General features: G+C 39.4%; 1 protein-coding gene across 25 annotated transcripts in view; it reads left to right on the forward strand.

Annotated features, from left to right (window-relative positions):
* Positions 1–15932, forward strand: part of CAMK2G (calcium/calmodulin dependent protein kinase II gamma) — a 181362-nt gene that overhangs the window by 82262 nt on the left and 83168 nt on the right. For all 25 annotated transcript variants that reach the window (XM_089510762.1, XM_089510769.1, XM_089510768.1 and 22 more), the window contains exon 3: positions 7329–7388. In XM_089510762.1, coding sequence (XP_089366888.1) covers positions 7329–7388 — 60 coding nt within the window. The remainder of the gene's footprint in view (positions 1–7328; positions 7389–15932) is intronic.

Below are 15932 nucleotides of genomic sequence, written 5' to 3' on the forward strand. Positions count from 1 at the left end.
CTCCATCCTGCTCCAGCTTGGCTGATCACCGGCTTGCTTCCCTGTATTGTTGTCTTAAGGAACAGGTTCACTAGAAACATATGGAAGGCTACAGGTAGCTAGATTTTCAGACGTTAGAAGATTAGCATTCTGAGCCCTCCAAAGCAGACAATCATCTGCAGAATCTGGGATAGATAACGGCCTTCCAGAAGAAGAAGGATTTTCAGTTGCATATTCTTTCATGAGGCTGGTACCTCAACTTAATTTCTAGTTCCTGGCTTCTTTTTTTATTTTTCATGGTCCTAGCTTTTTGTCCAAGGAAATTTGAAAGTTTGAAAGGCTGCTGGATGTTGCAATCAGGTGGGAGATAATTCTACCAATAGAAGAGATGTGTATGCTATGTATGTCCATTTCACAGATGTTCATAGTCAAAGCTTTTCATATATATATATAAGTGACATCTGAGTTCTTCATATATTTTTTAAAAAGAAATTTCCATTCATGGTTGTGGTGATGTATGCAAAATGGAAAAGGGAGTTCCATTTTTAATAGAATGGTGTGCATCAATATGGTGGCCAAGTTCAGTCCCTAAGAATCTATAAATTGTCATCTTATTCCTCGTTCCTTACTTATGTGAAACTTTGAACCACATCCAAGTAATTGAGATTAGGTTTTTACACATCTGAACCCCAAAATCACCTTTTAAATAGCCTGTATTGCCAGTCCCCATAGTTGGACAAAGCTATAAGCCAGCCCAAATTATACATCCTTTTGTCCAGTAGAGTAGAGTGTTTTCTGTAAGATGCTGCTGACTTCTATCTGACTTGAAGCTTTATGTGCAATCAGGAAAACACCAGTTTGTATAAATGTTAAAATAATTTAATAAAGACATTTAATTTTTTTTTAAAAAAAGGAAAACACCAGATATAAAAGAAATAGCACAGAAAGAATAAGAACCTGTGCAACTCCCAACAAATCTTCCAGTCTCCCCAGTTCATACCATTTTATCACTAGTAGAGTGTCCCCTGAGAGGTACCATTGACTTCCATCTGACCTGAAGTTATTTGTATGTGTAGGGCACTGACAAATGTGCCAACCCATGCTTGTCATAGAAAAATATTTCCAAAAGAAGTACTGTATGTACTCAACTATAAGTCGACCTCATGTATAAGACGAGGGCAGGTTTTGGGCCAAAAATGGATATTGATATGACCTGTGGATAAGTTGAGGTTAGAACTTTGGGGCATGTAACAAAGCAAAGTTTCCAAAAAATGTCTGTATAGATGAGACATTCTATTTTTTTTAAAACCTGAAAGGAAGAATTTCGAGTTATGGCAAACTGAAATCTGTGGTATTTGAACTGTGAGTTCAAACACATATAAGGCTTGTGTTCTTATTCATTTGAAATAAGAACTGGGAACTAGGAATAAGGAAATAATTTCAGCCTCATAAAATCCATATTTTCCCCAGTCCTTTACTTAAGCATAGTGTCCTTCCTAGATGTTGAAGGGAAGAAGTCTTGCATTACATTACAAGATTTCAAACTGTTCTTTGAATAAAGGCTGCAAAATAACTTGCTCCCCCTCAGTTTCTGTTCCTTGGAGTTATGTGATTGTGCTGGAATTGGGGCATATGGGCCTCAGAGTGGCTTTGCAGGACAAAAAATGCAGGCCTTTGTAAAAAAAATAAATGTTTAAAGTAGCAACTGGCAATGCACTGAAAGACTGTGGTTTTCCAGCTCAGCAGCCTGTACTATATGAAAAAGGTCCAAAGCAATCCTTCTCTCCTATATAGAAGTAGGTTTGCATTTGGTGACTTTTGTAGTCTCTTGGGATGTGTTTGTGAGGAGCAAACTCATACAACTCAGGAGGAGTAGAAGATGTAGGTCTGGTCAATCCTACACAGCCATACAAGATGGTAGACTTATTCTGCCCTGTACCACTTCAGACTGCAAGTGTGGTAGAGGTAGTAGTCTTTTGAATTACTCCAGCAATCAGAAAACTTTGAAAGAAGTGGGGTAAGAAATGGTCTAGCCTTCTTCTTGAAGGATCAGCTTTACTTTGTTTCACATGTGGCAGTATTCAGAAATAATGTCCTATCTGTGGTCTGGTGTAGTGTTGTAGAGGCAGGAGTTTACAACCCAAATTTGAGGAAGAGTGGTTAAGCAGCAGTTCTAAAATGCTACCTTAGTATGCAGGATGCTTATTTTATTTTACTTGCAGTATTTCAGTTCCTCATCATATCGTAAGATCTCTGAGCAGCTTACAATACTGGGCAGTTTACAGAAAAAATCTGTCAGAAGAATTGAAATTTAATTTAAATTTAAAATATAAAACAATTACATTTTACAACAAAACTAATTTAAACATTCTGTAAAAACATTAAACATTGCATAACAATTGGGTGGGTGGGTGGAAATAAGCCCTGATCATTGAAACTAAGCGGCTTTCAAAGTTATGGTTGCTTTGGCAGATCACAGATCAGGGTACAGGCTCAAGACTGGTGCGGTAAATGTGTTTGCAGGCTATCTCTCTGAAGTCCTTCTCGCCTTAAACAGGCATTGCCGCTGTGCTTGCCATTGGCAAGTTGTGAAACTCTCCAAAGTCAATTCTAGCTTGGTTAGAACAGTGGTATCCTTTGCTGACTTTCAACTCTTGTTTTCACCTTGCCGGATGATGATCATCTTCTCTTTTTTTCCTCTGTTAGAAAGACTTGATCACTGAGTTGACAAATCAATTTTCTGTCTGCTTCCTGGTGACTAGAAAGGGCCCTCTGGCATCTTCTCCTTGCCTTCCTTCCCCCCTCTTTCATGTCACATTTTTCAGGGTTATGAAGAAGCTGATGCCTCAATGCGTATTCTCCTTAATCCAGATGACAACCCTGTTGGAACTGACATTGCTTTTCTGTTGCAATGAATGTCCTTCTTAGACTATAAAGGCAACTGGCAGCATTTCTTCTCCCTCCCCCATGCTGCCATTCCACATAAAGACTGTGGGTCTGGATGAGCTTGCCTTACCTTTCTGTTCTATGTATCTGCTAGAAACAGGCGAGTTCTTTGCTCTTGAGAATTGGTCATTAATCCTGTTCCTGTCTGTAAATAGTTCTTCCCCATCATTCTTTAGTCCTGATGGAAATTTTTTTTGCACCAGGCAACCTCAGCTAAAAACAATTCAGTAAAACGTGTGCAGTTGTTTATTCTAAGCCCAGTATTGGGGTCTTTAATTTAAAATAATAATAATAATAATAATAATAATAATACATTACAAATATATTCTTGCCTATACAAAAGAGGGGGTAAACTATATAAACAACAACGACAACAATAATATCTACCAAAATAAAAAATACCCTAATACTAAACATTCCACATAAATTTTAAAATTAAAAAGACAATGACTTCCTTGCTCTCCAACATTCAGATGTGATCTTGGAAAATTTTGTTGTATTGTTTCATCACGTTCTTACTATCTAATTCAGGGGTAGGCAACCTTTTTGAGCCAGGGGCCGGGTTGTTGTCCCTCAGACAACTGGGGGGGCCGAACTCAAAATGGCGCCCGGAGAGGCACGGAAGCTGCAGCAGGGGCGGCAATCCATGGCAGGACCGGGCTGGGGCCGGTCCCAAGGCCTTGCCGGGCCGGATCCGGCCCGCGGGCAGTAGGTTGCCGACCCCTGATCTAATTATTGATTCTGTTCATTCTACACTCCTATGAGATATCTAACCAATTATTTTCTTCTATTTCTATAATATCCTATAGCTTATACACAACAATTTTGATGATTTACTAAGTTATGTTCAGTGTTATATACATATTATCACATAGATGTATACATCCATATACATCAATATTTCTATTCATAAGTATCAGTATTTAATGTCTTAGACAAAGATATAGATATAGAGAGGGGAACAAATTAAAACAGTTTTTTTTACTCTTTTTGGTATTTTGCTTTAATTGCTTCCTCGCATTTCAAAGTTAAATAATCTATAACCTTTCCCTAGTCTTCTAAATATTTGTTTGAGCTTTCATAGTCAAGGCTTCTGGTTAATCTATCATTTCAATTATTTCATGTACCTTTAATTCCCATTCTTCTATATCTGGGATTTTTTCTTTTTCCCAATATTTGGCAGAGGACTGGAATTTTAAAAGGAAGGTGTTGGTATGCTAGAGAAGACCACAATAAAAAGTCCATGGAGGGTGGGGAGGCAGAAACATCTCAGCCATGTATATGGGTGTTGCCAGGATTATTTAACTCATATGACTGACTCCTATGCCATATAAAATAATATCGTTCACACAGAAAACTAGCATGTTATTAGTCTCTGTCAATATACATAGCTTCCATATATATACTTGACATAACAGGAGTATAAAAATGACATAAACAGTGTTTTAAAAAGCAACAGATACAATAATATCATGAATTAAACTTGATAAATAAGTAAAGTCTTCGTTGGGCACAAATAAAGACCCTCGTTCAAGTTACTATTTGCTTCAGTTGGGCAAGTGCCTGAAGCAAGGCTTCTTAGGGCCTGGGTTGCTGCTGTGGAGGTGGGAAGTCCATTGGCTACCCTGATCCCAAGGAGTGGAGAGCTTTACATGTAAACCCCAAATCCTGGTTTATGTTTGGAAAACAGACTGGTAACCATTGCAGATGTTTAAAAAAACTGATCATGGTCAACTGATAACAGGACTTCCCAGTGATGGAAACCACAAAACCTCCTTTTGAGTTTCCATTATGGAGCTAAGATGGTGCTGTTTCACATGGGCTTTTGTCCCGAGATTATACTATTTTCAGTTGTCTTGTTTTCAGTTATTTTAATAAGTGTTTGTTGTCTATTTAGGTTGGTTTTTAAAAGCTTTGTGTATGTGTATCATGCGCTTTCAAGTTGTTTCTGATTTATGGGGACCCATCATCATGGGGTTTTCTTTGCAAGATTTGTTTAGAGGTGGTTTGCCAGTGCTTTCCTCTGAGGCTGAGAGGATGTGACTTGCCCAAGTTCATCCAGTGGGTTTCATGGCCGAGCTGGAAATTTACTCGTGTATTTTAAAAATTGTGTTTATCTATTGTACATTGCCTTGTGGGCCATGGCAGGCAGAGAGGTGATACATAAATGCTTGAATAGAATAGAATAAATAAACAAACCAAACAGACCAGAGCAAAAAGAGAGAGACCTTCTGTCTTCTCTTACTTTTTTCAGTTCATTATGGAGAGAGAGCTTGTAGCACCCGTGAAAGAAAGAAATTGGCAGCATGAGCATTGTAGACTTCAACCTGCTTTCTCAGAAACATTTGGCTAAATGCATACGAAAGCTCATGCTGCCAACTTTCTTTCTTTCAGTTAGTCTCAAAGGTGCTACAAGATCTTTCTACAAATTGATTTTACAGACTAACACAGCTATATCTTTGAATTATTCAGTTCGGTTCAGTTCAATACATTGGCCCCTTCTTATCTATGTGGGTTCTGTTCCTGACCCCCCCCCCCTCAACCTATGGATGAATAAAATTGTGATGCATTCATGGCTGCTGTACAGTAACTACATGTGCACATGACCATTAGCGGCAATGGGGCTATCTCTGAATGTGGATGCTTACATCCGCGGATGGCAAGCTTGCAGTTGTGGAGGCTGGCTGTATTTTCTCCTTTGGTCTTTCCTTTCCTTTTATTTTCTCTAGAAGCAGTTTTCCCTAGCCAAAATTATATCATACCCTAAGTGCCATTTCACCTTTTTTTCCTTTTATCATTTTAGTTTATGTTATTGTTCTTTTTATTGTTCATTTTCCTTTGCTTTATATTCAGTCCTCATTTATTCTCCTCCTTTGTTTTGCAGTTAGCGTTGCATTGCTCTGACTAAAACACTTTTTAAAGGTTCCTATCAGTGACAGATCAGCCCCAGCAGCATCCAACTGAAACAGACATAGAGAATACTCTAGAAGTATGTCCCAGAACATCTTGTAGTTGAATCTATCGTTTCCACAGAGGGCATAAATCAGTGTTCTTTGACAGCTGATTTCTATTGCAGGATTCTTACAACATGGTTGTTGAAGAGGCAGTGATGATCTGTCTGTGTGCCTTCAAGTCACCTGTTGACTTATGGCAACCTCCATGAATGTCATACAGTTTTCTTTGGCAAGGAATACTCTTTGCCAGTTCCTACTGTACATCTGAAATGGTAGTAGGGATGATTTTCACTGAGGGTCAGAGAAACGAATTGGCTGCCATATTAGCAGCAGTAAATTCTTATGGTTATTATTGGACAAAACAGTGAAGAATAAAAGTTGCATCAGTTACTATAGTGGTGGCAAAGCCACAAATCTCAGTAATAAGAAGGAAATTACAGTAATATCTCACAGTGGAGTGGGGAGACATTATAAGTTTAGTGGCAACATGCAGAGGGCTACAGGAGGGGTCTCTGTAAGAAACATGCAACCTATGGGATGTGCATTGTCAAGAAATGAAGGAAGGTTCAAGGCTTTGCAAAGTGTTGCAGAGCTGGGCAGACATCTGTTAGAATATCAGTGACTCCAAACCATAGGACCTCCAGATTTGTTGGACTTCGGGTCCCAGAAATAGGCTTCTGGGAGTTGATGTCCAAAGCATCTGGAGGACCAAAGTTTGGAGACCACTGGTTTAGATGTACACCTTGAAAAACTGCTTTCATGAGCACTAGCCTGCCAATACTTTCAGGTTATCAAGGGAGTCTTCTCTCATTTAGCTGCCACCAAAGACAGTTCAACTGTCTAATGAAAGGGAAAGGACGCTTCCAGTAGTGGCACTGCCACTATGAAAGCAGTTTCCAGCGGGGCTTCATTAGCCCCCTTCTCTGGACTCAAATTTATTCCCAGCCATGGCAATCCATTTTGTGACCTTGCACTAAATCTCAGCTTGCCTTGTGGGGCTTGTAGTACAGTTTGCTGAGAAAGTTGTAAACAAGAAATGTTTTATGTACATTATTATCTTACTATTATCCCACAATTTTAGAATTGCATTTTGAGAGAGAGTGATGGCGAAGGAGGGAGGGAGGGAATGAGAGAAGGAATGAGAGAGAGAGATGTTGAGAATAATGGCTTTTTCTAAAGCTACTATAAGTCTAGCTTTGAACCAGAGATTTCCTAATTCATAGCTTATGCTCTTAGTCATTATGTAACAGCAGCTCTATAAGCCCGGTAGTAACTTCTGTAGCAAGGTGGCAGCAGTTTTTATAGCTGAACTGAACTTTTTTCCTCCCTGAAAATACATTGCCTGCTGCTTTTTATTTGTGATCATTCTTTCATTGTGTCTGCCATTTGGTTCAAAACAAGGACCCAAAACAGAGGATGTTAACTAACGTTTTCTTTTCTTTTCTACAGATCACCAGAAACTGGAACGTGAAGCTCGAATCTGCCGATTATTAAAACATCCAAATATTGGTGAGTACTAATGCAACATGCCTTCAAAGGGGCATAAAGCTTGCTCGAGTTGTCTCTCTTGGGCAGAGGGAGTGTACAATGAAACAATCATTTTGCTGGCTGCAGTTGATGGATAGGGGAGCTACTTTGAACTTAAGGTAGCCCACCTCTGAGGATGGACTGTTTTTATCTGTCCTCTATTTCAACAGATATTCCTTCAGAAAAAGTGCATTTCAATATTGGTCTCCTCTTCACATTTCCCTTCACATAATGCTGTGCCCCTCGTTCCCTAGAGACCAAATGAAATTTTGAAGCCCTCTTGGCTTATGGCTGATACCTCCTCCCTGCTATTTTGTTCTGCTTGGGAATATGTATAATGGAGGGATATACTGTATTCCATATATAAGAACGGCCTTTCTGGATCATAGCACCATCGCACTGGTTCTCTATTCTGCCTTCTAGAGAAACCAAACAGCTCCCTCTGCAAATTCACTAACAAGGCTTCAAGGTCATGTATTTTTTCTGTTTGTTCCAGTTTTAATATTCAGGAGTATAGTTCTTCCCAAACCAGCAAGATGTGGCTATGCAGGCTGAAGGATTTTGGGATTTATAGTCCAATAAATTAATTTTTCCAAACTGGTTCAGAAGTGTAATGCATCTGAGGTTCCATAGAGCTATCATGGCTGATAGAGACCTATCAACTGTGTATGTGTGTGCCATTTCTGGAGTGAAAAATTTTCCACTACTACATGTTTCGATGCTAGCAAAGGTGGGCCTAGAAATAAATAAGTTGCCCTAATGAAGCTTGAGATCCCAAGCCTTCCATTTCTCTGCAAGTGGCAATTCAGTGAAAAGCTGAGGTAAAAAATTAAAGTGCAGCAAAGCAAGTGGAGAGTTAAGATGCAGAAACATTGGTCAGACTGAGAAAAGCTTAAATATGTTCACCTTAGCCATTCCTCCTATGCTACAGATGTAGCCTCCCATCCTCTATCTCTGCTTTTTATGTGTCATGGGACTGGATGTACTGTGTTTCCTGCTGAATGTGTAGCTTCGCTCACAGGGAGTGGTTCTTTAAACTGCCTCTCCAAGGCTATGTGCTATAATAGAACCATTCCTTACACACAGAGCCATTGATGTTCTGCACAAGCTCTTAAGCGGAGGACTTGTTGCTTGACACATCATGCCTCAAATGAACTCTTGGATCTATCCCCGCTTCCGTCTCTTGGCTCCTCTCCCTGAGCGTTCCTTTAAAGGCTGCATTCAAAAGATCCTGAAGTCTTTAATGCAGAGTGCCAGCTCCCCAGCCCTTTGACCACTAGCTTCTGAATACAGCAGATCTGATAATCTTTAGTTTTACGCTATAAATCCCCTTGTCTGTGGCTGGAGTGCCACTCATTCCAGGTCTGGGTTTCCATGGTTTTCATCCTGTGAGCAGGTTTATTTTCTCTCACTCAGAGGAACAAGGAGCAGGATAATTACCCACTTGGAGGTTTTGATGAAGGACTAAAACCCAGTGGCAAGATCGTGGGAACAGCTTCAAACTGAATTGGAGGGGGAAATAAAAATAAAGTTTAGTTCCTGACAAAACTACTGTTTACTAGATCTGCCAAACAGCAACAGAATAGTTGTACATTCTTTAAATCATGTGGAATTTTCCCCATCATGTCCCATTCATTGCAGTTCAGCTTTCAAGGCTGTGGAATGCAGGGAGAAAAGGCTCATTTTCCTTTGCTGAAAAAGACCACCTCTGTTTGGCTATACTTTGGAAGCTTTGTAAGACTAAGTGGCCAGTGTTGCATTTATTGGTGTGTGTGTGTGTGTGTTTTGAATTACATCTACCTTAGTTCATGACTGAACCAGAGCTTGAAGAAACTTCAAAATAACTAACTACAGTGAATGAATTACTTGTAGTGTGTTCTTTTTTGGGACCACCAAGTTGCAGTAATTGTAATAATCAGGGAAAATGTAAATCCTTTTGCACTTTAAGTTAAGAGTTTTAATTACTTTCATAGTTATATATATATATATGTGACTTCACTAAATGGCAGAAGAAGAATATCAGTTGGTTCACATTCATGCTCTGGTTTGTGCTGTACCTCATGTTCTACTGTGAGTGTTAAGGACTACATTGTGTGCCACAAGCCAGTGGTTTGTAATATTCCATTTTTTTAAAAAAGAAAAGAAAATGAATGAAAGTTAGCCATTTTAAGTGCTCCTGAGAAATAAGAAAAGAAGCATTTTTAAACGTTAATAACTGTAACAGCCGCTAGCTACTTAATGGACCTTTGAACAAAAACAGTGACGGGTTACTTTTCCAAATTCAGGACTGCAGTGAAGTACTACCAGAAACATGGCTGGTTTTGTGCATCTTCAAATCATTTCCGACTCACGGTGACCCTAATTTCTGGGCAAGATTTGTTCAGAAGGGTTTGCCCTTGCCTTTCTCTGAGTCTGACAACATGTGGCTTGCCCAAGGTCATCTGGTGGGTTTCTATAACTGTGCTGTGATTCGAACCCTTGTCTACTAATTCATGCATAAGAAAAACTGAGTGCAGGCAACATTGTCCAGATAATGTCATATTGCTCCAAAGGACAAGCCTAGAACGAGTAAATGGAATTTGCAAGAAAACATATTTGGGTGAGATATTAGGAGGACCGCCCAACAGCAGTCACTGTTTGATAGCAGAACAGGCTGCCATGGGGAGTAGTGAGCTCCCCTTTGCTGGAGGTAATATAAGTAGAGGCTGGGCTGCCACCTTTGGTTGTGAATCCTGTGTTGAGCAGGAGGTAGTAATCTTCTCTTAGATTCTATGCAACTGGTGTACTCAATGTAGACTATTGTTAGTGAATAACACTGTACTACACCTCTACAAATAGATTTTAATCAGCTGCATGCATCCTTTTAAAATGATTGGTCTGATCTTATGGCCATTTACTTAGGCATGTTTTATTGAACTCAGTGAGTTCAATACACACACACACACACACACATACACACAGAGTACTTATATAGTATGCCTGATTGTGTTGCATACCAATGGGCATGGCTAGCTTTAAAATTCCCATTTTATTGTTCAGCTTTTGGAACAATTAAATATGAGATGTTCTGTTAGTATATTTTTGTTTGCTCACTCCCACTCTTATTTCATTTGTTCATTATGCATTACATCCCTGTTTGCAGGCCAGTCGGTCATCATAAATGACAGGTAATTAGTTTACTGAGAAGAAAAATCAGCAGTCCTTCTTATGATAGAAATTTTACTGCTATCTTTTTTTAAGGCTTATGAATCCAGTGATGCAGTTTCTGTTGTATGTGTTGTTGGGTGATGTCCAAACTTGTTAGAAAGAGCACAGCAAAATCTGAATGACAGTCTTGAATTAGTAGTATCAAGCAAAATGGGCCACTTTCAATTAAAAATATTCACTGAAGCACACTGTTTTGGGTGAGGGCAGCAGAACAGCTCTGCAGTGTTTTTCCAAAACATCAACAGTCCAAATACACATACTAAATTAGAATCCAGAGAGAGTATGTTTGTGAACTTTCTCTAGACTCATTCCATTCTTTGGCAAACAGTTAAGTGTGACTTAGTCTGGGCAGAAGAACGTTAAGATAGGGTCCTCTGCTGACCCATATTCTGAGACAAGGGTGCTGTAACTTACTAGTGTCTACAAAGATGGGCACAGTCTAATGTGATGTATGCTGACAGCTTACCCTTCTCTCTCATTTTCAGCATTACAAGAATATTCAGTTAGTTTGAAACTGGGTATAAGAAGAGAGTGGCCTTTTTTTAAAAAAAAGAAATGTTACCATTAGAATTCCATGTTACACATTCCCTAGTTTAGGGGATAAATTTTTAACAATACTTTCTACACTGCCAATTTTTAAAAGTTTCTTCCTCTAGAAACAAAGTAAGTGGTTCCCTTGTCTGAAGTTTTTCAGACTTACGCTTAAAATTTTGATTTATGCTGAAGTTAACACTATCATTTACAGAGTTTCATTATCCTCTCACTTTGGACTTTACTCTCTAAGATACTAATGACTGCTCTAGCTCTGAGAACTTGGACCATAAATGTGGGATATTTCAAGATAGAGAAATAGCATCCAAGATAGTGCTGTGGGGGACGTGTGGTTCTTCAGATGTTGTTGGACATCAACTGCCAGTGGTAAGGACCAATAGGAGTTTCAGTGGAGCAACATCTGGAGGACCACATAATTCCATATCCAAATCTAAGGATCCAAATCTTATTTTTCATTCTGAGAACTAAAGTATCAAAAGACCTTTTGCATGTTATACTTGAATCCTTTCCCAGTGCTTTCTTTAAACCACTTCCTTTGTTTCTTCTACAGGGCCTTTAAGAAAACATATTCAGGGATAGCCATATTGGCCATATAGCAAAGTGCTGTAACATCCAAAGTCAACTAAACAGTGATACTTTTATTCAGCCAACCAAAACGCATATCATGTATTTTGTGCATTTTGGTTGGCTGAATAAAAGTGTCGTTATTTTGTAGATTTAGGGTCTTTAAGACTGCATATCTGAGCATAAGAATTTCAGTAAATATTGCTTTGTATTATCATAATTGCAAAAGGGCATGGCTTTGATAAGGAGGAATTTATTTGAATTAATAGGTTCATTCTCTAGTTTTAAAATAGCTCAGACAGTGTACAAAGAAGAAGCATAAAACAGTGCTAGGTTATGTGTGCTTTAGTTATTTACTCATGGTTGCTTGTCCTGTTGATGTCGTTGGGAGTAAAATGTGGACTCCCATCAGCTGCAACCAATTCATAATTTAAAACAAGGCAAGCATGCTAAAAATAAGCAGCACCTTAAGTTGTGAGTCCAAGCAGTATTTTTTTTAAGAAATTAAGCAGCAATACTAGCACAGAGTATTAGCTAAAAACCAATACTGCAACATCAGTTGACATTTGTAGGGTTTCTTTTCCTTTTGAATTGGATTGGCTGGATAGCATGTAAGGTTTAACTGTTATTAAGAGTTGGCTTCTTAAGTCACTGTTGCCATTTTTCAGTCATGTCCTACTCAACTGAACACATGTCACTGCTTTGTTTTTGTTTCACAAAGCTGCACCACTTCCAGGCTAGGCAGATGGTTGGCCACCTTGTAGCAGAATCTGTGCTTTGAGGAGCATTGCTCCACATTTCTTTAGCATTTGGGTTAGCTCAAGAAATCAGATGATTTGGTACCCTTCTGAAAATTGATGCTACCTCTGCCATCATTCCAGCTGCAAAGAGGTATATTCCTTGCAATCACTGTAAAATGTGAAGGTTGATTATGTACCTGCTTTTGACTTCTCTGCCATAATTAGGGCACTCTTAAAACTTCCCTACACTAATATCCTACCCTGGTTCTTTCCTCTGGCTGCATCTCTGCTTGTCTGTCTCTTGTTCTTAAAAGGAGTTATACCATCACCACAATTTCTGTATTTATACTAAGAGAAAAATGATCTGCTCACATTGTATGTATGCATCAGCAAAGTACATATTAAAACTCGCAGTTTCATGCTGTTGTTTCCTCACCATTTTTCTTTGTTCATGATTTTGTAGTAAATTCTTACCAGCAGTTGAACTCCATGTGTGTGTGGCCCAGAACATTCTTGCCAATTCACTTTGAGATGTTTTGCCACCTTGCTGCTTGCCAAGCAATTACCCTTACCAGTTTAAGAAAGGTAGTCTTATTCTTAAATGAGATAAAATAATAATCCACCAGTGAAGATGGTGTGTAACCTGTCTCTTAGCATTCTTGTATCCTGCCCTCAATTTTTTCCTTCATGAATTTTTACTACCCTGAACATACTTGATCTCATCTGCTTTTGGAAGCTAAATAGGATCCGGTGTTGTTAGCACTTGGATGGGAAACTGCCTGGGATTACTTGGGAAGACTAAGAACAAGTCCTGTCTGACACCATGGCGAATCAGTACTTGTCAGAGTTGACAATGCCTGGCTATGTGGGCTGAGCGTAATGCGGCCCCTGTGTCCCAAATGGGTATCTGCTTGCCAGTGTAAACCAGCTTCCCTGTCTCATACTTGATGCTCCGTGGGGTGTTCCACTTTTCCCGTGTGAACCTGTAGTTGCAAGGGAAGGACATACGACTGTCCACTTAGATCTTTTTGATAGTAGACACAGTTCACTGTGTTCTCAGCTCCTGCTTTGAATAGTTGTGCCTTGGAATGGCCACACAGCTGCTGAAGAGAAGCCTGGGTTGTCATGGTTCTAGGAGCTGTTTCTAGGGTATAAAATAGTAATCCGCATTCCCCTTCCCTTTTTGGTGTCATCCAGCCTCCTCTTTTTAAAAAAAAAACACTTCCCATGCAAAGGAGAGGGTGGCTCCTATGGGGAGATTGGACCAAGTTGCTCCTTTTAAGAAAAAGAAGAAAGAGAATCTGTGGAGGACAATTTTGATCTACACAGAATTCCCTCATTTTGAATAGGTGGAGAATGGGTGAGGATGAGCTTTTGAGGTGCATTCGAATATTCATTTTTTTGGGATCTAGAAGAGACCCAGTCTTTTTGTTTCTCTCCTTTGTTTTAGTTCAGCTTTGTAGCTGCTGAGGAGCACTGTGCTTTCAGATGCTTTCTCTGATGTGTTTGTCCTTATTTTTTCTCCTTATTTTTCCTTTCCCATTTATCTTGGAGAATAATTCCCATACTGAGAGCACAGTCTTCTAATTGAGCCTTTTGGGTGCTCTGTGATTACTTCTTCTGGTCCTTGCCGGCAGTTAATGTCTTGACAGCTCAGCATCTCTGTGCTGCTTTTGGCTCTCTTGGTGACCTTCAAAGCTTCTGTGGCTGTTGAGCTGTATTGCCAGAAAGGAGAAATCTTGGGATCATGAGAGCCATGGGCTGTTTATACTGCACTGGGCAGACAAAAAAGCAATTCCGCAATTTTAAACCCCACAAAAGAAGGCAGTGCAAATACTGAATGTCTGCTGTCTGCTAGAACCCACATGATGAATGAACAGGGACCCTCAATTGTATGTGTCCATATATAAATAGGTACCCAGAAAGTTCTATACAGTTGAGTTGAAATGCAAGACAGGGTTACTGTGAAATATAAGGGATGGCATGCACAAAATGTGTGGGGTTTTTTTCCTGCACAGAAGCATCATTTTTTATTATTTTTTTCTCTATGGGATTGTGGATTTGTGTCTGTAGTCAAATCGCTCGCTCTCTCTCTCTCTCTCTCTCTCTCTCTCTCTCTCTCTCACACACACACACACACACACACACACACACACACAAACTTTATACGACTGGTAAAAATAACTTTAGTCCTGGACATGAAACCCCACATGAAAGTGATTTTATCTTTAAGAGGTCACAGGATTCTTCTTTGTTTTGTTTTGTTTTGTTTTTAATTACCAAAAATGAACATGTGTGTTTGTGGAGCTTTAATTGCAAAATTTGAATTGCATTTTGGGGGGAAAATCTGTCTGATTAAATGGGAGCATAACTTCAATTGATCCGAAGGTTCTAACCACATAGCCGATTTCACCACTGATGCTCTAATTTTAATAATATGTTACTAAATATCATGGGCTAAATCTACCCAGGGTGGCTTTGTGGTCAAACGAAACAGACTAAATTGGAAGCTCTTAGTATCATGATTCTGAAAGGCCTGCTGTCTTTCATTTTAAGAGCATTCCTTGAAATATATGGTAGCCATAATTGTGTGTGTCTTGCCAGCTTACTGTGGCCTGTTACAGACTGCCAAAATAAAGCTGCTTCGGGTCTCTTTGGAGGTATGCTATTTAAATGATGCATGGGTCCTAAGAGTCCGGAGGTCGCACCAAAGCCACACTCCATTCCTAAGCACTGGAGGGCAGCTTTTGATGCAGCTTCCGGATTCTTAGGATGCATGCATCATTTAAATAGCATACCTCCAAAGAGACCCGAAGCAGCTTTATTTTGGCAGTCTGTAACAGGCCTGTATTATACTTTTTAGTCTTCCCTTTTGCTTCCATTTCCTACTTTGCTGATGATTTCCATTTGCTAATTATGCTATGCAGAAAGCTGGTAACTAAAAGTGTTCACAAATCATCATCTTGATTTTGAAAGTGGAGTGTTCTGTTCTGACTGGCCAGAAAGTATTTTTGGTGCTAGAGTGGAAAATGCAGTAGCGTCCTCCACTGTCTTCCACTGGGACATTATCTTATACATTGAAATAAATGAGGCGTTTACAAAGGCAATATCGATGGTAGTTTCAGCATGTCACTCCCTTGCTACCCTTAATGTCCATAATTCTCCAGTGTTCCCTTTCCGTGTACTTGTGGCTTCTTCATTTGTTCCTTAGATATTTCTCCACCTTAATCCATGACTGTATTTGTTGTCATTTCTTTTTACATGAAGAGCCATCAGTGTCTCCATCTTTGTTCAAAATGAGAATACGTATCTCAGTTTTGAGTTTTGAGTGGTAGACAGTGAGCGTTTTTGTTATCGGAGACATAAAATACAGTGCTCCCAGTTCAAATTTGGTGTGGCTTAGGTAGGGTGCAGGACCTATGTGTCAAGAGGGTTAATCCAAAGGGACTAGTTAATAGTGGTA

This window comes from Sceloporus occidentalis, unplaced genomic scaffold (genome assembly GCF_023333645.1).
Source record: "Sceloporus occidentalis isolate IW3139 unplaced genomic scaffold, rSceOcc1.0.p SCAF_2, whole genome shotgun sequence".
Taxonomy (NCBI): Eukaryota; Metazoa; Chordata; class Lepidosauria; order Squamata; family Phrynosomatidae; genus Sceloporus; species Sceloporus occidentalis.